General features: G+C 41.1%; 1 protein-coding gene across 5 annotated transcripts in view; it reads left to right on the top strand.

Moving 5' to 3' along the window:
- The first annotated feature begins 3,513 nt into the window (after window positions 1–3,513).
- The window catches only part of LRP1B (LDL receptor related protein 1B), a 2,012,817-nt gene continuing 1,993,378 nt past the window's right edge, over window positions 3,514–22,952 (top strand). For all 5 annotated transcript variants that reach the window (XM_075317168.1, XM_075317164.1, XM_075317167.1 and 2 more), the window contains exon 1: window positions 3,514–3,756. In XM_075317168.1, the coding sequence (XP_075173283.1) occupies window positions 3,675–3,756 (82 nt within the window). In that variant the 5' untranslated portion in view covers window positions 3,514–3,674. The remainder of the gene's footprint in view (window positions 3,757–22,952) is intronic.

Here is a 22,952-nt window from a genome sequence, read left to right as displayed (position 1 = left end):
ACCATCCGAAGAGGAGAATGTAGGTGCCCTGATGATGTTACCACATGCGGCACAATGGCCGCATGGAAAGCAGCCACGGAGAGGACCCCTGGACCCAAAAGGATTTTGTCTAGGAGGGACATAATGGCTCCTGACGAGAAGATCCCCCAGGTTCTTCGCCCGTCTAGCTGTCATGAGGGGTCTCCTGGGAAGCACACTGGCCAAAGTAGGCTCAGTAAACAGCACCGGCCAGTGCCTCTCAAGGATTCCCCTCATCGTGTCCCATTCATGATTAAATGTCCCAATAAACCGGATCTCCCTGTCCATGGTTGGCCGACGTTGTTTGTATTGGAGAAGGTGTTCCCTGGGGGTATTTTTTGCACGCAAATAGCCTTTTTTAATACATCTATTGCTATACCCCCTCGCTCTAAACCTGCACCGGAGATCGGACGACTGGGTTTCAAAGGTGGAAGAGGTGGAGCAAATCCGCTTCATCCTCAAGAACTGTCCGGTCGGGATGGCGCGTATGGTTGACATGGTATGACCCGAGGATGCGTGCAGGAGGGCATTCACCGACGTGTCCTTACGGAAGACGTCGGTTTGAATGCCCCCCAACGCATCCACATAGATATTGATATCCAAAAAGTCCAGCTGTGTTTTGCTGGATCTATATGTCAATTTGATGTTAAGAGAATTGGAATTGAGGTCATCCATGAACTGGCTGAGCTGCTCGACAGTGCCCTGCCAAATAATAAAAATATCATCAATGTAGCGGAGCCAGCACTGCACATGGGAGCCCCCCACAGCGCCACCATCCCCAAACACCAACCTCTCCCAGAAACCCAGAAAAAGGTTGGCGAAGGCGGGCGCGCAGGAAGCCCCCATCGCAGTGCCGCGCCGCTGCAGATAAAAAAGATCTTTAAAAACAAAAAAATTATGTGTCAGGGCAAAGTCGAGCAGCTCTAGAACCAGAGCAGCCATGGCGCCATCGAGACCGGAGGTTGAGAGGTAGAAGCGGACCGCCTCCAGACCGTCCGCATGTCCGATGCAGGTATAGAGCGACTCCACGTCGGCACAAACCATGAGCATATCCGAATCCATAAAGATGCCATCAAGGCGCCTCAGGACGTCCGTGGTGTCCTTGACATAGGAGGGTAAGTTTTCAACTAAAGGTTTTAAATAAAAATCAACAAATTTACAAATTGGTTCACATAACCCTCCTATGCCGGACACAATCGGACGCCCCGGGGGGTTGAGGGCATCTTTATGGATTTTGGGTAACAGATAAAATGTAGGGACACGTGGACAGCTAGTGAGCAAACCCTGGAGCATCTTCTCGTCAATGGTGCCTTTTTGGTGAGCCTGTGTCAAAATTTTCCTTAAAAGGAGGAAAAAGAAGTAGTGGGATTATAGCTCAAACGTTCATAAGTTGTCCTATCCCTCAATTGCCTATATGCCTCTCTTTCGTATTTATCAACTGGCCAGACCACTATGTTCCCCCCCTTGTCTGCCCCCTTGATAACAATATCATCATAACTCTGCAGAGAGGTGACCGCCGCCCTCTGCCGATGAGTCAAATTATCATACCTACGTTTTGTAGAAACTTTTTTGAGGTCCGCGGTCACCAATCTGAGGAATATGTCTATGGCTGGGCAAAGAGACATGGAGGGGAAGCGCGTGGATCTGGGCCGTAAAAAATCAGGAGACCCACCTGAATTGGAGCTTTGTTCGTCGAGTAGATCCTGTAGATCCTGAAGGGCGCCCCTCTCGGTCTCGTCCAAATCATCCTGTGGTTGTCCCCGTGAATATAACTTCTTAAGAAGTAATTTCCGGGCGAATAAATTCGTGTCCTTTAACGCTAAAAAAACATGGCCTCATACTACCAATATACCAATGAACTACTATTTTTGCAATTTCCTAATTCCTAATTCCTAAATGAAAAGTGTAAATATATAATGACCTAATATCCATGAACCAGTCAATAGGATAACGCTATATACCTGCAAAGTTTTCTGTGTTCCCAATGCTATTGACCCCAAATGACAATTCCCTGGTAAAGAGGTCAGGCTCCTACTGTAAAAACCCTGATGGACCCTTCATCTGACAACTGTAATAATCTATGATCTAATACCTCTGTCTGGCTCTGCATTCATGCACTAACAATTAAGGCCACTTTACACGCAACGACGTATCTAATGATATGTCGTCGGGGTCACAGAATTCGTGACGCACATCCGGCCTCATTGCGTGTGACACCTACGAGCGACCGCTAATGATCAGAAATACCAAATCGTTGATCATTGACACGTCGTTCATTTTCAAAATATCGTTGCTGGTGCTGGATGCAGGTTGTTCCTCGTTCCTGAGGCAGCACACATCGCTACGTGTGACACCCCGGGAACGACGAACAACAGTGTTTTTGCATCCTCCGGCAACGAGGTGGGCGTGACTTTCATGCGGCTGCTCTCCGCCCCTCTGCTTCTATTGGTGGCCCGCTGATTGACATTGCTGTGACGCCGCACGAACCGCCCCCTTGAAAAAGAGGTTGTTCACCGGCCACAGTGACGTCGCTATGAAGTTAAGTCCGTTTGATGCGTCCTAGCGATATTGTTCACCACGGGCAGCGATTTGCCCGTGACGCACAAATAACCGGGGTGCGATCGCTAGCGATGTCGCTGCATGTAAAGCAGCCTTTAGCCTGCAGAAATCCCAATAAACACCTAATTAAAAGTAGAGAAACCCAAACAAACCTTAATGAAAAATGAGCTTTATAGTCATTATCTGATCTAAAAACAAAAGCAAAAAAATGAAAAAAAAAGCTATGACAACTAATAGGTTAATAATAATCCTTCTGTCATCCCATTGACTTATGAGAACGTCCTGTTATGTAATGTCGTCCTGCGTTATGCTCGGTTAACATAAGGGGGCATCCTATGTTCTCCTACTGAGGGTCCCTATTCCTTCCAAATTAGACCACTCATATTTACAGATGCTGAATCATCCATTATATGCCTCTGTTTCTATCTCATAGTCATGATACCAATCAATCTGCAGCCCAAATTCATTGATCTACGATTAATATTCCCCAATGTTATTATTGTGGGGTTAATTGTCATCATCCTGCCTGTAAATGTCCATTAATCCCAGTGCATCGTGCCCACAGATGTTGCAGGGTGGAACGTTTGAATAGAACGTTTGCATAGAATGTTTACATAGAATGTTGGAATAGAACGTTTGACCGTTTGAATAGAATGTTTGCATAGAACGTTTGACCGTTTGAATTATCAGCCGTTATTTGTTGCAGAATGTTTGTTTTGTTTAATGTATCAGTTTCCAGAATGTATCCGTCTGGGGCTGGACCTGCTCCTGTTGTGTTAAATGTCCCTTACTTAGTAATAGATGTGATTTATGTGGAGGGATGGGGATGTCTATGGCAGATTTCTGTGATTAATCAGAGGATCCTGGTCTGCTGGCATCTCTCACTGCCCCTCTTGTGTGATGTAAGATCAGGCGTATTCTGCATTGAGAAGTCAAGACACACAAGAAGCTCACACACATACACACCTACAGTCCTGCCAGAAGCAGAGGGAAGCAGGCTGGATCACTTAGCACAAGAATTTCCACACTGACAATTGTAAATTGCTGCTGACTTAGTGAGTGTGCAGTGAGGCAGCTGCAAGCTTCACACTGCAACCATGGCTCACTATCTCCTAGCCTTACTGACTCTATCAGGATTATTACCTATGGCCAAGGTGCTGACACTGGGAGCTGAAACAGGTAAGAAAACCTTCATTTCTTCACATCAACTTAAGAACTTATCCCTGAAGCTTTAAGGATAGATCTTGCAGCTCGAATCCTATGAATGTGTTGGCTTGGGTACATTGTCTATTGCTGTGGATTCAGCTGCTTTGAGCTGCAATGAGAAAGTACAGTGTGTGTAGAAAAGGGCTCTGTGTCTTGCTGCAGGAGGAATCTCTGATATGCATTGGGTTTTTTTTTTTTTTTGCATTGGAAAGAAATAACAAATGCAACACCCAAAAGCTGAAATCATCTTGCAGTTACCTGTTTGTGTCTATGGATGTGCACTGCATCTCTGCTATCATAAGCTTCGCATGTAGATGGTAGCAAATGGCTTTTTTTTCCTACCAGCAAGGAAATGCCTTATAGTTACAGAAATGGAGGCTAAATAAAACTTCTCCTATTTTTCCCATTTATTGTATGGAATGAAAGGAAAGGATTTTTATTTTTTTTTTGGAGGGGGGGGTTGTTGTGTTTTCAACTATGGATCTTCTAGGAAAACCAATGGAATCAATATCTGTCAACACATTGGCCACAGACAGCTGGAGTCCTCTAATAACTATGTTAGTCTGCAGGAAGTTTTTGTTGTGTTCCCCTTGATATATAGAGACTGGTATATGGAGGACAGCTGTCAGTGACTTCTCTCTGCCTAGAAGAAGTTATTCTGGATAATGCTGGGTCTTCTACCTTCCAGAAATGAGTCTTAAAGGGGGAATGCATGCATGTCTAATGTGCTCATTAATGGCATATGCTACACCTTATGGTACAGCATACGGTTTATGATTGTATCCTTTGCATTGGGGTTTATTATTTCTTTTTGAGACAATTGGGAACTATGCAGTAATCAGAACCATACCTTGCCATAGACATAGCTAAACATTGCAGGGCTAAGTATATAGAACCATATATGTGAACATGTCTATGTATTAACATAGAGTATACTACTTAATTTGGGGTTCAATATGTTGAGCAAATGTCAATATATCCAATACAGATTGGGTTTAAAGGGTCCATGGCCTGTCTATTGCAGACTATTCTCCATGATGACTTCTTTTCTATTCACCCTGCACCATATGGTATTTGGGTTTTAGTGGAGACATGATTATATTTGTGTCACGAAGGGTCCCGTCATATTCTTGGTCCAAGTCTGCTGGAGTATTTGTAGAAGGAAGATGTGTTTCCAAGGTGATTTGTACAAATGTCTCACTGAGGAGCTTCTAGGTTCCTATGTTTCCGCCATTGGCCAAATGAGTTAATATCTTCTTGTTAGTTAAAATCTAAATCATAAAGTCTATAAATATCACCCTGGAGAGAATACATCATCCTTTATGAATTTACGCCTGTTTGCAGAAACTTTTACTGGTCATTTATCAGCTGATTAAGGATAATTGTGGATGCGGAGATGAAGGCACTATAGAAAGGGGCGGAGGAGCACAGGTGTGCTTTATCTCCTTAATTTCATATAATTGAAAGGTAAAGCAGAATGGGTCTATTTTACATCTACAGCCATGGGTTTTGGCCCAAGATTAATGAGTCCTTAGGAGTCATATGGCACTTTGAAAAATTTGCTCTTCAGAGTTGGCGTTTTCATTCAGGGGTTGTGATCTTTGCATTGCAATTAGTTTGTGAACAGAATGTCAATGGAAATGTATTCAAATGACCCACACATCTCAATACCTCCACATTGGGGATGAATGACCCTATGTTCTATCTTGGATCTTCTTCCTGATGAGTCTTTTTTTTAGAATATAGGTCCAATTATGATACTTGCACTTTTAATAAATTGGGGTCATCCATGTTCTACAGATATATCAGAAAAAAATCATTTTGCATAGTTTTAAAATGCTATTCAATAGCTTAAATGCACTGACACAAATGCTTGGATCTCATACAATTTTTATTTTTATTGCTTGTCTATTAATGCTATGTACGATAACGATAATAGGTGTACTTATTGTATATATGTGTGTATATATATATATATATATATATATATATATATATATATATATATATATATATTTACATATATGCTGAGTATTTCCATTCCTTATATCATTCACTTGTTCAGTCTCAAATTTCTGCCTAATTGATTGAATAAGATAATATTGCATTTTGCAATAAAAAATTCTAAGTACCCATAGATGTATTTATAACCAGTACTTAATTGTCATTTTAGTCTTTTATTAAACATTATAAATAATAATGATTGCCTTTTTCTTGTTCAGTAGCTATCTTATTCTATGTTATAATGTATTGGTCGTACACTGGTGGGAGCACAGCTGCAGTTTTGATTCCCACCACCAGGGGGAGATTATCTGTGCTCTCTATCTCATGACAGCAGTTTTATACTGTATGAATATATGAGAGGCCAGAGATAGAAAGTCTTAATGACACAATGCAATTTAACTGTGTCTGTTCCTTGCTGTGTTGTAGTTTTCACTGGCTGCCAGACCAAATATTATTAAAGAGGCAATAAAAGCCACACCAAGACAGTAGTAATGTTAATTAGTGCATGAAATGAGGAAGGCGCCATACTGAATGTCCCAGCAGAGAGCGCGTCCTACTGTACTGATCACACTCATGTAACATATTTACGCTTTACGGTAAATTATATCCTAAGTGCATAATAAGGATCATTGAATAGGAAATATGGAAAGGTCTATTGTGAAAAGAAGAGACAATGAGTCCAAATCATGTGTGAGCTACATCTATCCGAGATACGTGGGTGGAGAGATAGAGATAGAAGGATAGATAGAAGATAGAAGGATAGATAGAGATAGAAGGATAGAGAGAAAGATAGATAGAGGGATAGATAGATAGATAGATAGAGGGATAGATAGAGGGATAGATAGAGGGATACAGAGAAAGATAGATAGATAAATAGATAGATAGATAGAAGGATAGATAGATATATAGAAGGATAGATATATAGAAAGATAAATAGAAAGATAGATAGAGGGATACAGAGAAAGATAGATAGATAGAAGGATAGATAGATACATAGATAGAGAGATAGAAGGATAGATAGATAAATATATAGAAGGATAGATTATAGATAGAGAGATGATAGATAGATATGATAGATGGATAGATAGAAAGAGGGATAGAGAGAAAGATAGATGATAGATAGATGGTTGGATAGGATAGATAGATAGATAGATATCATAGCTAGAAGGATAGATAGATGGATAGATAGAAAGAGGGATAGATGGATAGATAGATAGATAGAAAGATAGATAGAAAGATAGATAGATAGATAAATGATTTATATATAGATAAATAGATAAGTAGCACAATGCTATATATCCTCTGATAAGTGGGGAGTTCTTCCAAAATTCATGTTTTCATTTTTTTTGCCATATATAGATAGATATGGAGTACATTGATGAGCAGATAGATAGATAGAGGGATAGATAGATAGATAGATAAATATATAGAAGGATACATTATAGATAGAGAGATGATAGATATGATAGATGGATGATGGATGGATAGATATCATAGATAGAAGGATAGATACATAGATAGATAGGATAGATGGATAGAGATAGAAGTATAGAGAGAAAGATAGATGATAGATAGATGGTTGGATAGGATAGATAGATAGATAGATAGAGGGATAGATAGATTAATGATTTATATATAGATAAATAGATAAGTAGCACAATGCTATATATCCTCTGATAAGTGGGGAGTTCTTCCAAAATTCATGTTTTCATTTTTTTTCCATATATAGATAGATATGGAATACATTGATGATCAGATAGATAGATAGCGGGATAGATAGATAGATAGATAGAGGGATAGATAGATAGATGGATGGATGGATGGATGGATGGATAGATAGCTAGAGGGATAGATAGATAGATAGATAGATAGATAGATAGATTATAGCTAGATAGATAAAAAGTAGAAAAAAACAGTCACACTCTGCAATAGCACAAAAATACACAACCTAATGAGGAAATTGGAGGTATTTAGAATATTAGAATGGCCATTATAATACTAGTCCAGCGCCACTTCACGGAACCCTCCTTTGCTGGGTCCTACTCTAAACTGCATTTTTTTGCGCATCTTAAAAACCATGAACAGATATGCACCTATTCACATTGGGAGGTGCTGCCAGACCAGTTGGAAGTCAGGCAAGTACCGGCATGGGAGACCGGCTGGGAATCCCTGGTTTCATTCTTTTTTCTTTATAGATCGATAGATAGAGCAATACTATTCTGCCTAGTTCAGTAACTATTATTGATATTTGCTTGTGATCGTTTTCCTGTACATGACATTGGCATTGCTTTATCAATTTTTGTCCAGTTTATTACTTGGACGTTCAGGGAAGAAGATGCTAAAAATGCTTTTTTAATTTAAAAATATCTCTACTGACACTGTAAAAACAAAGGATAGAAAAATACAGGAATTCAAAAATGTATCACATCCCCTTATGTAAACCCTATTTGTGCCCAATTGTGCATTTATACTGTAGTATTTCTTGCAATACTACATTGGTTTATATTCTCAGAGAGAGATCAGTAACCTCCATGCGATCATGGAGTTTACTCCAATTTTAGTGTCTTCTATCATTAAAATCTAATTTGTTGCAGTACCAAATTTCACCATTTTATTTGTAAATAATTTGCATTGACAGCAATGCAACAGCGCCCCCAGCTCCCAAAATACTCTTCATTGAAATCAGGGAATGAAGTCTTAAACAGAAGTGTAAAATAGATTGATAAGGATTAAGGATTGGGGGGGTGGGGGTGTTTTGGGTAGAGAAGACACGTGTCAATGTCTTACTGTGACATGCCTTTAATCAAGAGTATAGATAATTCTTTGATCATTGCTTTTAGACCATCATTATCCATACACTGTCTGAATAAATCAATGTTCTAGTAGGTTCACAATCTACAATATTCTAGTTAAGATCATAGCAGCTCGTTCAGTGAGTACAGAGAGGGGTTAGAGCCTTCTGTAATTTGTCATAAGATTTTGTTCTTTTAACGATTATATATATATATATATATATATATATATATATATATATATATATATATATATATATATATATATATATATATATCATCTGTGCGTAATTACATAGTCCTCCTGTTAGGAGGATATGTGCGTATTTCTTCCTGCATCCTGATGTCGGCACAGATTGTACTGTCTTCCTCTCTCTCCCAGTAGATGACTGCTAATACTCCTTGTAAGTGATGCAATCACAAATACAATTACTTTTTTTATTTATTTTTTTAAGCACAGATAGTACCACTTCTCGGTCTTTCAAAGTAAATGGAGAAGGCAAATTATAGTTTCCTATTTCTCGTTGCAAATGATATACGCGTACAAAATTCTTCCACCCTGACTGTAAATGATAAAGACTATGGTAGTACCATGACTCTCTTTCTTTGCACAGATAGTACTGCCTCCTTGACTTTCCTATGCATAATGTAGACTCAGTCAGGTATTGATTGTCACCTGTATCCCATATTGTACTGTAGGCATAGATAGTACTACTTCTCTTACTCCCTTTAAAGAATAAGAATGATGGCACAATTTTTACCACCTCCTGCATTTTCCTGTAAATACTGTAGTCACAGATAGTACTGGTTTTCTATCTCTGTCTGTAAATTATATCTCCACAGGTAGTACTTTCCATCTGTATGACTTGAATACACTTTACTATTGGCATAGACAGTTCTGCTTCTCTTTCTCTCTTTAGAATATGTAGGCACAGGTAGTACTACCTCCTGTCTTCCCTGTACATACCGTTGGCACACATAGTACTGTTTTTTTAACAAGTTTATTTACACAGCTAGTACTTCCTACTGATCTTATTAGGTGTCGTGTTGATTATGTTGGGTGTCTCTCTATTGATCATGTTGAGGGTCTCTTTATTGATCATTTTGGGAATCTCTCTTTTGATCATGTTGGGTGTCTCTCTATTGATCTCTCAATTGATCATGTTGAGTGCCTCTCTGTTGATCATGTTGGGTGATTCTCTTTTGATCATATTAGAGGGCGTCTCTATTGATCATGTTGGGTGTCTCTCTATTGATCATGTTGGGTGACTCTCTTTTGATCATGTTTGGTGCCTCTCTATTGATCATGTTTGGTGCCTCTCTATTGATCATGTTTGGTGTCTCTCTATTGATCATGTTGTGTGTCTCTCTATTAATCATGTTGGGTGTCTCTCTTTTGATCATGTTGGGTGTCTCTCTATTGATCATGTTTGGTGCCTCTCTATTGATCATGTTGTGTGTCTCTCTATTGATCATATTGTGTGTCTCTCTATTGATCATGTTGGGTGTCTCTCTATTGATCATGTTGAGTGTCTCTCTATTGATCATGTTGGGTGCCTCTCTATTGATCATGTTGGGTGTCTCTCTATTGATCATGTTGAGTGTCTCTCTATTGATCATGTTGTCTGTCTCTCTATTGATCATGTTGGGTGTTTCTCTATTGATCATGGTGGGTGCCTCTCTATTGATCATGTTGGGTGCCTCTCTATTGATCATGTTGGGTGCCTCTCTATTGATCATGTTTGGTGCCTCTCTATTGATCATGTTTGGTGCCTCTCTATTGATCATGTTTGGTGCCTCTCTATTGATCATGTTTGGTGCCTCTCTATTGATCATGTTGGGTGTCTCTCTATTGATCATGTTGCGTTTCTCTCTATTGATCATGTTTGATGTCTCTCTATTGATCATGTTTGGTGTCTCTCTATTGATCATGTTTGGTGTCTCTCTATTGATCATGTTGGGTGTCTCTCTATTGATCATGTTGGGTGCCTCTCTATTGATCATGTTGGGTGTCTCTCTATTGATCATGTTGAGTGTCTCTCTATTGATCTTGTTGTCTGCCTCTCTATTGATCATGTTGGGTGCCTCTCTATTGATCATGTTGGGTGCCTCTCTATTGATCATGTTGGGTGCCTCTCTATTGATCATGTTGGGTGCCTCTCTATTGATCATATTGGGTGTCTCTCTATTGATCATGTTGAGTGTCTCTCTGTTGATCATCTTGGGTGCCTCTCTATTGATCATGTTGTGTGTCTCTCTATTGATCATGTTGAGTGTCTCTCTATTGATCTTGTTGTCTGCCTCTCTATTGATCATGTTGGGTGCCTCTCTATTGATCATGTTGGGTGCCTCTCTATTGATCATGTTGGGTGTCTCTCTATTGATCATGTTGGGTGCCTCTCTATTGATCATATTGGGTGTCTCTCTATTGATCATGTTGAGTGTCTCTCTGTTGATCATGGTGGATGTCTCTCTATTGATCATGGTGGGTGTCTCTCTATTGATCATCTTGGGTGCCTCTCTATTGATCATGTTGGGTGTCTCTATTGATAATGTTGGATGTCTCTCTATCATGTTGGGTGTCTCTCTATTGATGATGTTGGGTGTCTCTCACAAAGCAGTAAAACATTTGTTTTATTCAAGATACCTCTTCCAAAATTCATCTCTGTAGGCATCAGCTGATTGTCCACTCTCCACAGCATCGGCAAACAGTTGGATTTGCTGGGGAAAGACAGTCAGACAGAAATTTAATGGTGACGATTGAGATGAACGTCTGTCTGTGTTGTACAAGGATGGCTCAAGTCTCCCAATCTCATTGGCACATACAGAGCAACACTCAATTGTGGCTTATAAACGGGAACCCAAATAGGGGACCCCTCTCTATGATGTCCATATACCCTTACAAGCAGTGCTTTTTTTGTAAATAAATATTAGCCGGTACGCATCTCTGAGGTGAGAAGCGGGGGTGGGTTTGCTGTGAGGCACTGGCGGCCGAGATTGAGGAGCAGGGGGGGGATCTGTCAGCTGGCGGCCGAGATTGAGGAGCGGGAAGGGGGTTCTGTCGGGCGGCCGGGAGATCCTGTGCACGGTTTACCTGTTGAGGCACTGGGCAGTCCCCATACAGCTCCGCCCCCCAGCTGCATTGCTGCCCCCCTTAATATAGTGCCGCCTGAGCAAACTGCTCAACTTGTCCAATGGATGATGCGGCCCTGTTTCTCATTATTCAGTTTTGTACGCTGTATGCTAATTTCAATCAAAAACTATGTAATTCAGATTTCAAAAGAAAAATAAAAAATGACCAATACTGTATAATCGTTTTTCTTTCACTCGCAAAATATGGTTTTCGACTTACCTAGGCTGTACTCTATAAGAAACGCCAAATTTCAACCAAATTTTCATCAGCCACGACGTCTCGAGTTCGTTCTTTACTGTTTCTGGCAATGGCTGATCGCCGACACCCAGATATCCAACTTTCTTACACGACGAACAACCGAGCTTCTGTTCACAATCGTACGGCCAATTGTACTTACTGCAGTAATCATTCTTCTGGTCTAGAGTCCAACATGTTGGCCAGTCGGGATCCTTTGAATCACCAGTCAACAGCAGCTTTACGTCATCAGGATCATGAATACTAGCTGATGCAGGTTCGATAGTTGAAGAACCGATCTCCACGTCTGTTCGGGGTCTTTTGCGTGCCGGAGCTGCACTGACCGAGAAATAGTGCATTATTTTATCAATCTAAGACAAGTTTGACGAAACAAAACTCAATGAACCCTGCTCCCTCCATTCCCCATCCCCCTCGTCTCTCAATTCTCAATACCCCTAATCTCACTCTATCCCCTCTGCATCCTTCTTCCCCCTGCACAGCCTGCCGCCCTCTGCACCCTTCTCTCACATACCCTGCACTCCTCAATCTTCTCCAGCTTTTTTCCCGCTGGGCAAAACTCCATGGCTCCGCCCACCCGAGTCACATGTACGTGACATCATCGCAGGTCCTGCAGCTCCAGTAGCTGCTCTGCTTGTGCCTCCGCTCCACACATGGATAATTTGTATAGTTTACAAATTAGCCATGTGGACAGAGCCAGGGGTGCTGGCCCTCAGCGCTCTTCAGATTTTCCGGTATGCCGTACCGGCACCTACCGCCGCAAAAAAGCACTGCTTACAAGTAAGTAAGAGGACTTTGCTATTTATAATAAAATCATTTGTGACAATCATTCAAGTGTAAATTATTGGAAAGCACACAGAGATTTTCTTTGAAGGGCTTGTCATGGAATTCAAGGGGTTGTCCACTACTCAAACAACCCCTTCTCAATTTGTATGTGTCCCCTTTTTTAAAATAATAACACTTATACTCACCTCCAAAGCTGTTCCAGCGGAGTCAACACTTTCTTTCTCCAGATCGCGTAACAGTGCGGCGTGACACATTCCCGCAGCCAATCAGCAGCCGCTTTCTGACAAATCACTTACATCCAGAGGAAGTGGGCACTGCATCTCTATTTCTTCCTCCTTATGTATAGGATACATCTGACAGCAGGGAAAGTGAATCGGGTGCTAATTGGCCGCAGGCATTGTGTGGCATCACACTGTTACGCGATCCTAGTAGAGATAGTGCCAACACAGCTGGAACAGCAGTGGTACCGGAGGTGAGTATAAGTGTTAATATTTTATAAAAGGGGAAACATTTGTATAGAGAAGGGGTTGTCTGAGTAGTGGACAATCCTTTTAAACACTGATGACCTTTGGGGAACTTGTAGGGGATGCCTACAGGTCAAAGAGGTCCTGCGTTGGCTGGAAGTTCACAATGTAAGGATCTGGAACATAGCTGTGATGCTAGTCACTACTTACGGTAAGCACTAACGGTAGATTAGTCAGATACGTCAGGGTCTGGTACCATGAGGACACGTAATGGATTCCAGGAGAAAACAGAGGCGTAGTCAGTTCACAATCCGGAGTCAGGTTTCAGTAAGACATGTAATAGATACATGAAGTAAACTGAGATGTGGTCAGGTAACGGTCTGAGGTCAAAATACCAGGAGGTCACATCAAGAACAGAGAGCAGGCAGAGGGGGGGTCAAAACAATAGTCTGAGGTCAGGCAACAAGGATCAGAACTTACAGGCTAACCGCGCTACTCACAAACCAGAATGTACGACTGGCAAAGTTCTGGGCGAGCATGGAAGTAGAACAATTACCAAGAAGATGGAACACCTGAGAAATCAGCACCTCCCAGAACCAGCATGGAATCCTACTCTGACAATCAACCTGCCAGCTCAGTAGTGCAGCAGAGCATCTCCTAGTCTGCAAGATGCTCTGCACAGAAGAATCGTGACAACAGCGCTGTACACTGTGTAGTGGCTATTCTCTGGTACTGCAGCTCAGCTTTTATTAAAGTGAACCAAGCCCAGTAAATAAGACTGACCCCTACACAGTGCGTGATGCTATGATGTACTGGTTCTGTACATTGTGGCCTTCCAGTGGCCACTGGGTATCTTAACAGCCACATGTCCGCCTCCCACCAATCTGATATTGGAAACCTCTTGAATTTCACTAAGGCTGCTTTCACACTTGCGTTGAACTGCATCTTTTGCTATCCACCGCCTTGAGGAATTACGGTAACCGTTGCAGGAAACCGTTTTATTCCTCATAGACTTCTATTAGCTACGGATAGCAACGGATGACCTTGCGTTGCATTCGTTAGTCAAATCCGCGTTGCATCCGCCTGGTTGATGGAAAGCTGCATGTAGCGTTTTTCTGCGCTTGGCGGAGTGTCAAAAAAACGCAACCTGCAGGATTCCGTCGGCGTCTGTTGTTTTTATAATGGATACCTATGGTGTTGGATTCCATTAGAATCCGTCATTTGACAGATTCCGTTAACGTAACCGTCTTTACACAACTGCGCATACCCAGATGTGTAAAGTCAAGAAAAAAAAACTATAATGGGCTGCATTATTTTGTACGATCCGTTGGATCTGTTGTGCCACTATATGCAATGCATCCATTGCATCCATCACACAACGCAATGCAACTCATGCCGTTCAACACAAGTGTGAAAGTAGTCTAAAGCGGGCTTTACACGCTGCGAAATCGGTACCGATATCGCTAGCGTGGGTACCCGCCCCCATCTGTTGTGCGACATGGGCAAATCGTTGCCCGTGCCGCACAACATCGCCCACACCCGTCACACGTACTTACCTGCCTGGCAATTTCGCTGTGACCGGCGAACCGCCTCCTTTCTAAGGGGGCGGTTTGTTCAGCGTCACAGCGATGTCACAGCTGCGTCACTGAACCGCCGCCTAATAGAAGCAGAGGGGCGGAGATGAGTGGGACGTAACATCCCGCCCACCTCCTTCCTTCCGCATAGCGGCCGGGAGGCAGGTAAGGAGAGCTTCCTCGTTCCTGCGGCGTCACACGGAGCGATGTGTGCTGCCTCAGGAACGAGAAACAACTTCGTTACTGCTGCAGTAACGATATTCGAGAATGTTCCCCCATGTCACCGATGAGCGATTTTGCACGTTTTTGCGACGATGCAAAATCGCTCATAGGTGTCACACGCAACGGCATCACTAATGCGGCCGGATGTGCGTCACCAATTCCGTGACCCCAACGACTTCGCATTAGCGATCTCGTAGCGTGTAAAGCCCCCTTAACTCCAAGCAAACAGCTTCTATTATATGAAAACCTTGAGCTGGAGTTAATAGAATATTCTTAAAAAAAAGAAAAAAACTAATTTCTTAAGAAAGCATAAGGAAAATCTGGGGAGCAATAAAGGGTCTTTAGAATCTTAAATATTCCGACCTTTTAAGTGAACCGCGCATGTAATTGTCCCATCGCCTATAGCTTAAGCACATCTCTTTATTCTATGTCTTTTATTAAATGCTCCCATTGAGGTTTATTTTTTTTTTCTTTTGGCTATATGCAATACCGTGAACTCGTTTGCAGAAAGTGAATGTCGTATCACCCTAAAGACAGACTTCCACAATTAAAACTAATACACTAACAACTTATAATTTGCTAGCACACAATGTATAGGCCGTTTAGCCTACAAATTACCATATTTGATATATCTGACCTTAAATAGACCATCTGCCTGCACGAGCCGAGCGCTCTGAATTACTGTACTTAGTCTAAACGCTTCCAAAGATTCCAGCAGCAGGATCACTTCCAAATGTAACAAAGGAACATGTTGTGTAACACTTAAGCTTTTATTGTACTGTCTGCAAATTACACGGGGTCTGCTAATTGCTCAACATGTTTGCATATTTTCGACAAACACTCGTTCAGGTATTATTAATACAAATTAGCGCTAATTGAATTCTTTTTGGCAGATTTAATGAAGTTTTTGATGTAATAATGTTTAGTCCCCACCTAGAAACCTCGGCAAGAACAATAATAACAATAGTTTCTAAGAAATTTGCTTTTACAACAATGTATTTCCTTTTCTGAGAGTGTTGTGATCATAGATAAATACTGATTTCAGGTGACCTGAACATAAATTAACTATTTACTTTTAGACATCTTGATGCTTTCTGATAGGTAATGTGATAAATTCACAAGTTTCAAATAATTTAAAAATTCTAATATCTTACCTGTTAAAAATCTTCCTGTTCCCTGCCTGTTGTCAAGAGTGATCTGTATGAAGCGGAGCAGACACAGAGACTAATTACACGAAGCAAGGACCGGTCTTTGTCTCTGTACAGGAAGTCGGGGCGGATCATTTTTCTCTACTGGAAGTGTTGGCGGATGTTTGCCTTTCTACAGGAAGAGAGTCTAGGTGGGTCTTTGTTTCACTACAGAAAGTGAAGGCAGATTTTTGCCTCTGTGTTGGAAGTGGGGTGGGTCTACTTTGCTCCAGAAGAAGTGGGGTCAAGTTTATTTCTCTTTAAAGTAAGTCGGGGAAGGTCTATGTTTTTCTACAGGAAGTAGAGGTGGGTTTGTCATTCTATAGTAAGTGGACGTGGGTTTTGTCTTTCTTCAGGAAATGTAGGTGGGTCTTTGTCTTTCTACAGGAAGTAGAGGTAGGCTTTGTCTTTCTACAGGAAGTAGAAGTGGGTCTTTGTCTTTCTACAGGAAGTAGAAGTGGGTTTTTGTCTTTCTACAGGAAGTAGAGGTGGGTCTTTGCCTTTCTACAGGAAGTGATGTGTGTCTATTTTTCTCCACAAGAAGTGGGGTCAAGTCTTTTTCTCTTTAAAGTAAGTGTTTGTCTTTGTACAGGAAGTAGAGGTGGGTCTTTGTCTTTCTATAGTAAGTGGAGGTGGGTCTTTGTCTTTCTACAGGAAGTGGAAGTGGGTCTTGGTCTTTCTACAGGAAGTAGACTTGGGTCCTTGTCTTTCAATAGTAAGTGGAGATGGGTTTTGTCTTTCTTCAGGAAGTGGAGGTGGGTCTTGGTCTTTCTACAGGAAGTGAAGGTGGGTCTTTGTCTTTCTACAGGAGGTGAGGTGGGTTTTTGACTCTCAGCAGGAAGTGGTATATGTCTATTTTTCTCCAGAAAAAGTGGGGTCAAGTCTTTTTCTCTTTAAAATATGTGGGGGAGGGTTTTTGTCTTTGTAAAGGAAGTAGACGTGGGTCTTTGTTTTTCTACAGGAAGTGGAGGTAGTTTGTAGTTTTTTGTCTTTCTACAGGAAGTAGAGGTGGGTCTTTGTCTTTCTACAGGAAGTAGAGGTGGGTTTTTGTCTTTCTACAAGAAGTAGAGGTGGGTCTTTGTCTTTCTACAGGAAGTAAAGGTGTTTTTTTGTCTTTCTACAGGAAGTACAGGTGGGTCTTTGTCTTTCTACAGGAAGTACAGGTGGGTCTTTGTCTTTCTACAGGAAGTACAGGTGGGTCTTTGTCTTTCTACAGGAAGTACAGGTGGGTTTTTGTCTTTCTACAGGAAGTAGAGGTGGGTCTTTGTCTTTCTACAGAAAGTACAGGTGGATCTTTGTATCTCTAAAGGATGTGGGGTCTAGTTTTGTTTATCTACGGTAAATAAGGAATGGGTCTTTTACTGTCAAAAACAAGTGGGAGGCGAATCTCTGTATTTCAACAGAAGGTGGAGAAGGGTCTTTTTTTTCTCTCCAGGAAGTGTCTTACTATAAAAAGTGGAGCAGGGCTTTGTCAATTTTCATGAAGTGGGGCAGGTTATTTTCCCTCATTGAAGTAGGCCTTTGTCTATGTACAAGAAGTGGGGGTTGGGTTTTGTATTTCATGGAAATGGGGATGGGTCTTTGTCTCACTAAAGGAAGTGGGGGTGAGTATCTACAGGAAGTAGAGGTGTGCCTTTAACTCTACAGGAAGTAGAGTGTGTTCTTGTCTTTCTACAGGAAGTAGAGGTGCACCTTTTGTCTTTCTGCTTTTGCTCTCCTGTCTGTCAACCGGTGTACAGGCATAATAGTGAGAGGGGCAGTAAGTTTAAGGTAGACAAGCAATTTATAGAAAAGGACAAAAAATCCAGAACATAATTAATAAACGGTTACACTTACCAATACATTGCACTGGCAGGTATTTTAACCATGTATTGGTAAATACAGCATGCTTTTCAGTAATTTATAAAGGTAGGTAAAATAAAGGTAGTTCCACCACCTACAGTACTCAGACAAGCAGTTGTATGTATGCATTCAGTCATTATACCCATCCGATCACTGTGTCTGGTGGTATTAGTATACCAGAAACCAAAGATATTTCCAAAACACAGAAACAAAATAAGAAGATACCTCACTACTTTTTGCTCATAGCACCTATAGTGCTGGCAGAATGCTAATGAACCGCCCAGTCAAATAGAGTAAATGGCAAGTTACAGAGCATGAGAATGAGATATGCTCCATAAGCAATTTTAACTTGTTGTTGAGGATGAGGACAGCAAGACCATACTTTTCTAAAGTTGCGCTTTCTTTGGTGTTATAAAGAAAATAATTGAAAAGTTCTGATCTCCTTTTGACGCCATGTCATTTCAAATGTGTGAATACATCTTTATATTTTTTGAACAACAGTTTTTTGTAATACAGATGTCACAATTCCTTTATGCAGAGCATCTTGCACACAGGTGATGCTCTGCCGCTCCTTCCTGATCTACAGAGCCGGCAGTGACATTATTCCTCTGTGCAGAGCATCTTGCACATAGGTGATGCTCTGCCGCTCCTTCCTGATCTACAGAGCCGGCAGTGACATTATTCCTCTGTGCAGAGCATCTTGCACACAGGTGATGCTCTGCCGCTCCTTCCTGATCTACAGAGCCGGCAGTGACATTATTCCTCTGTGCAGAGCATCTTGCACACAGGTGATGCTTTGCCATGCCTTCCTGCATTACAGAGCCAGCAGTGACACGTTTCCTCTGTGCAGAGCATCTTGCACACAGGTGATGATCTGCCGCGCCTTCCTGAATTACAGAGCTGGAAGTGACATGTTTTCTTTGTGCAGAGCATCTTGCATTTGTACATGCTCTGTTGTGTTTCTTTGAGCACTAGCTGACAGGTTGTTTGACAGCACAGGATTCCATGCAGGGTCTTCGAAGTGCTGATTACTCAGGTGTTCCTCTTTCCTGGTATTTTCTCTGTTCCATTACTAGGCATGCTCTCCCAGAACCTCGCCAGTCATACTCTCTGGTTCTGCAGTTGTGCTCTTGGCTTGTGTTTCTGTTAGTGCTCTGATTTTAGTTTCTTGACCCTGAACTTTTATTTGACTCTTTTCTGCCCGTTCCCTGTTCTTGTCATTACCTCCTGGCTTTTGACCTCAGACTGTTACCTGACCACGTCTCTGTCTGCTCCCTCAATCTAATACATACTCTCTTGGAATTCTGACCCTCGGCCTGTGATATGACTGTGCTTCTGCTTACTCCCTATGTCCTGTCGTGTCCTCCTGTTTTCTTATCCCCGGCTTGTCTTACTACTCTTCCATCTATACTATCCGTAAGTACTGACTAGCATCACAACAGAGCAATAAATCATCTGGATGAACATGGAGTGATGACATTATGGTTGAAAGTCTGGCGGAAGAAAAGGAGGGTCACCTTTTGTGTCCCCCTTTTTCCCCATCGATTGTAAGCTTTCGACCAGGGCCCTCATTCCTACTGTAGCTGTTAAATTTTGTACTATTTTGTTTTGTTTTTGTCTATACAACCCCCCACCGGATTGTAAAGTGCTTTGGAATATGATGGTGCTATATAAATAAATTTTATTATTATACTGCAAAGAGTTAGGTAAAATCGGTGCTCTGTAAGCTCCTAGGCTCCCTCTAGTGGTGACTGTCAGTAGTGTATTATTTAACTTTATCAATACACATGATCTGTAGAAAGTTCTAATTTGCATAAACATACTAAGAAATAATTCTATCTACAGTAATAAGATTGGTATAAAAAAATAATAAAATGGTAAAACAATGGTTAACATTCGCGTAAGAAAGCTGCTGAAGTTGTCTATACCTATTCCCCTGTATATCGCACAGACTCCGTGACACATTCAATGCTTGTACAATCCATGTCATGTAGATTTCAGCTAGATATGATCTTGAAATCCGTAAAAACGTGCTTCGCTGGCATTTTGCCAATGGACAAGGTTTCAATTACAGGGCTGCAATATCCTCCATATAAGACAACAGAAGATGAAATAGGGACCTGTACAAAGGCATTTCTGAGCCTTACGGTGTGTGCAAGCATTGGATAGCGCTGTCATAATATCTGACCTTGACCTATGCTGGAATTGATATTATCAGACATATGGTAGCTACAGAAATTAGACAAGAGAAACTGATTTCGTGCACAATCCTGCAAGATCCGCAACTTAATTAAGCCTTATGGGAGGTGCTGCAAAAGGGAACTTCTACCAGGGGAACAACAAAGGAAAAAAAGGCTCTGGAGTTCCAATAAATGAAAGTTTTGGACTATTAATCAAGTGAAATCTGCCGTGTGAAGGTTGGAGTCAAAGCATGTCTCAGATACAAAGTAGACATTTGCGTCCTGCGCGCGCCGGGCGGGGATATAGACACTGCGCACATCGGGAATGCAGAACAGATTCTTTACATAATGGAGATTAATCAATTGTCTTATAAAATACGCATAAAGCTGTCAAAGCATCCATTATACTTTATAGAAGGTTTGTTTTCTTGCTTAATTACTTTATCTAACAGTACAAAAAATGAAAGATGGCACTGCGGAAAATAATTTCTTCAGAAAACTATTTCTAACTCTAAGCATTAATCTACAGTTTATATATAGAAGTAATCTACATAAATAATTAATTCACATTATGCATATAGTTTCATGACTTAAGCTATCATATGTAGATACATTACATTACCAATCCTGTACTCATCCTGAGTTATGTTCTGTATTATACTCCAGAGCTGCACTCACTATTCTGCTGGTGCAGTCACTGTGTACATACATTACATTACTGATCCTGTACTGATCCTGAGTTACATCCTGTATTATACTCCAGAGCTGCACTCACTATTCTGCTGGTGCAGTCACTGTGTACATACATTACATTACTGATCCTGTACTGATCCTGAGTTACATCCTGTATTATACTCCAGAGCTGCACTCACTATTCTGCAGGTGTAGTCACTGTGTACATACATTACATAACTGATCCCGTACTGATCCTGAGTTACATCCTGTATTATACTCCAGAGCTGCACTCACTATTCTGCAGGTGTAGTCACTGTGTACATACATTACATAACTGATCCCGTACTGATCCTGAGTTACCTCCTGTATTATACTCCAGAGCTGCACTCGCTATTCTGCTGGTGCAGTCACTGTGTACATACATTACATTACTGATCCTGTACTGATCCTGAGTTACAGCCTGTATTATACTCCAGAGCTGCACTCACTATTCTGCAGGTGTAGTCACTGTGTACATACATTACATAACTGATCCCGTACTGATCCTGAGTTACCTCCTGTATTATACTCCAGAGCTGCACTCGCTATTCTGCTGGTGCAGTCACTGTGTACATACAATACATTGCTGATCCTGAGTTACCTCCTGTATTATATTTGTTTTCTTGCTTAATTACTTTATCTAACAGTACAAAAAAATGAAAGATGGCACTGCGGAAAATAATTTCTTCAGAAAACAATTTCTTACTCTAAGCATTAATCTACAGTTTATATATAGAATTAATCTACATAAATAATTAATTCACATTATGCATATAGTTTCATGACTTAAGCTATCATATGTAGATACATTACATTACCAATCCTGTACTCATCCTGAGTTATGTTCTGTATTATACTCTAGAGCTGCACTCACTATTCTGCTGGTGCAGTCACTGTGTGCATAAATCACATTACTGATCCTGTACTGATCCTGAGTTACCTCCTGTATTATACTCCAGAGCTGCACTCACTATTCTGCTGGTGGAGTCACTGTGTACATTCATTACATTACTGATCCTGTACTGATCCTGAGTTACATCCTGTATTATACTCCAGAGCTGCACTCACTATTCTGCTGGTGCAGTCACTGTGTACATACATTACTTATCCTGAACTGATCCTGAGTTGCATCCTGTATTATACTCCAGAGCTGCACTCAATATTCACTGGTGCAGTCACTGTGTACATACATTACATTACTGATCCTGTACTGATCCTGAGTTACCTCCTGTATTATACTCCAGAGCTGCACTCACTATTCTGCTGGTGAAGTCACTGTGTACATACATTATATTACTGATCCTGAGTTACATCCTGTTTTATACTCCAGAGCTGCACTCACTATTCTGCTGGTGCACTCACTGTGTACATACAATACATTACTGATCCTGTACTGATCCTGAGTTACCTCCTGTATTATACTCCAGAGCTGCACTCACTATTCTGCTGGTGCACTCACTGTGTACATACAATACATTACTAATCCTGTACTGATCCTGAGTTACCTCCTGTATTATACTCCAGAGCTGCACTCACTATTCTGCTGGTGCAGTCACTGTGTACATACATTACATTACTTATCTTGTACTGATCCTAAGTTACATCTTGTATTATGCTTCAGAGCTGAATTTATACTTCTGCTGGTTGTAAAATTAGAATTCTCTATAGGCATAGCATTGCATGTTGCTGGGTATCACCCTTCTATGAGAGTGGTTGATGGTCATCAGCTCGGCTCCATTGTATTTATAGGATATATCCAGGAAGACGACACACTGATGAACAGTAGAACGTAGGAATGGAGAAATGATGATCAGACGATGCTTTAATATTTTGAATACATGTGTAAAATTAGTTTCCCGTCTAAATCTCATCTTATTGTTCCGTTTCGTGTATCAGTAATGAATAACAGTTATTTTCTTGTCAATTGTAAAACTAGATCCAAAAGATTGCAATGAAAATATACAGTGTGTTACTGACAACATTTATAACAATGAAGGTGCGGGAAAACTCTGCGCTATG

The sequence above is a fragment of the Anomaloglossus baeobatrachus genome, chromosome 7 (genome assembly GCF_048569485.1).
Source record: "Anomaloglossus baeobatrachus isolate aAnoBae1 chromosome 7, aAnoBae1.hap1, whole genome shotgun sequence".
Classification (NCBI taxonomy): Eukaryota; Metazoa; Chordata; class Amphibia; order Anura; family Aromobatidae; genus Anomaloglossus; species Anomaloglossus baeobatrachus.
The sequence above is the reverse complement of the archived record's forward strand: the minus strand, read 5'-3'. Positions and strand labels throughout refer to the sequence as shown.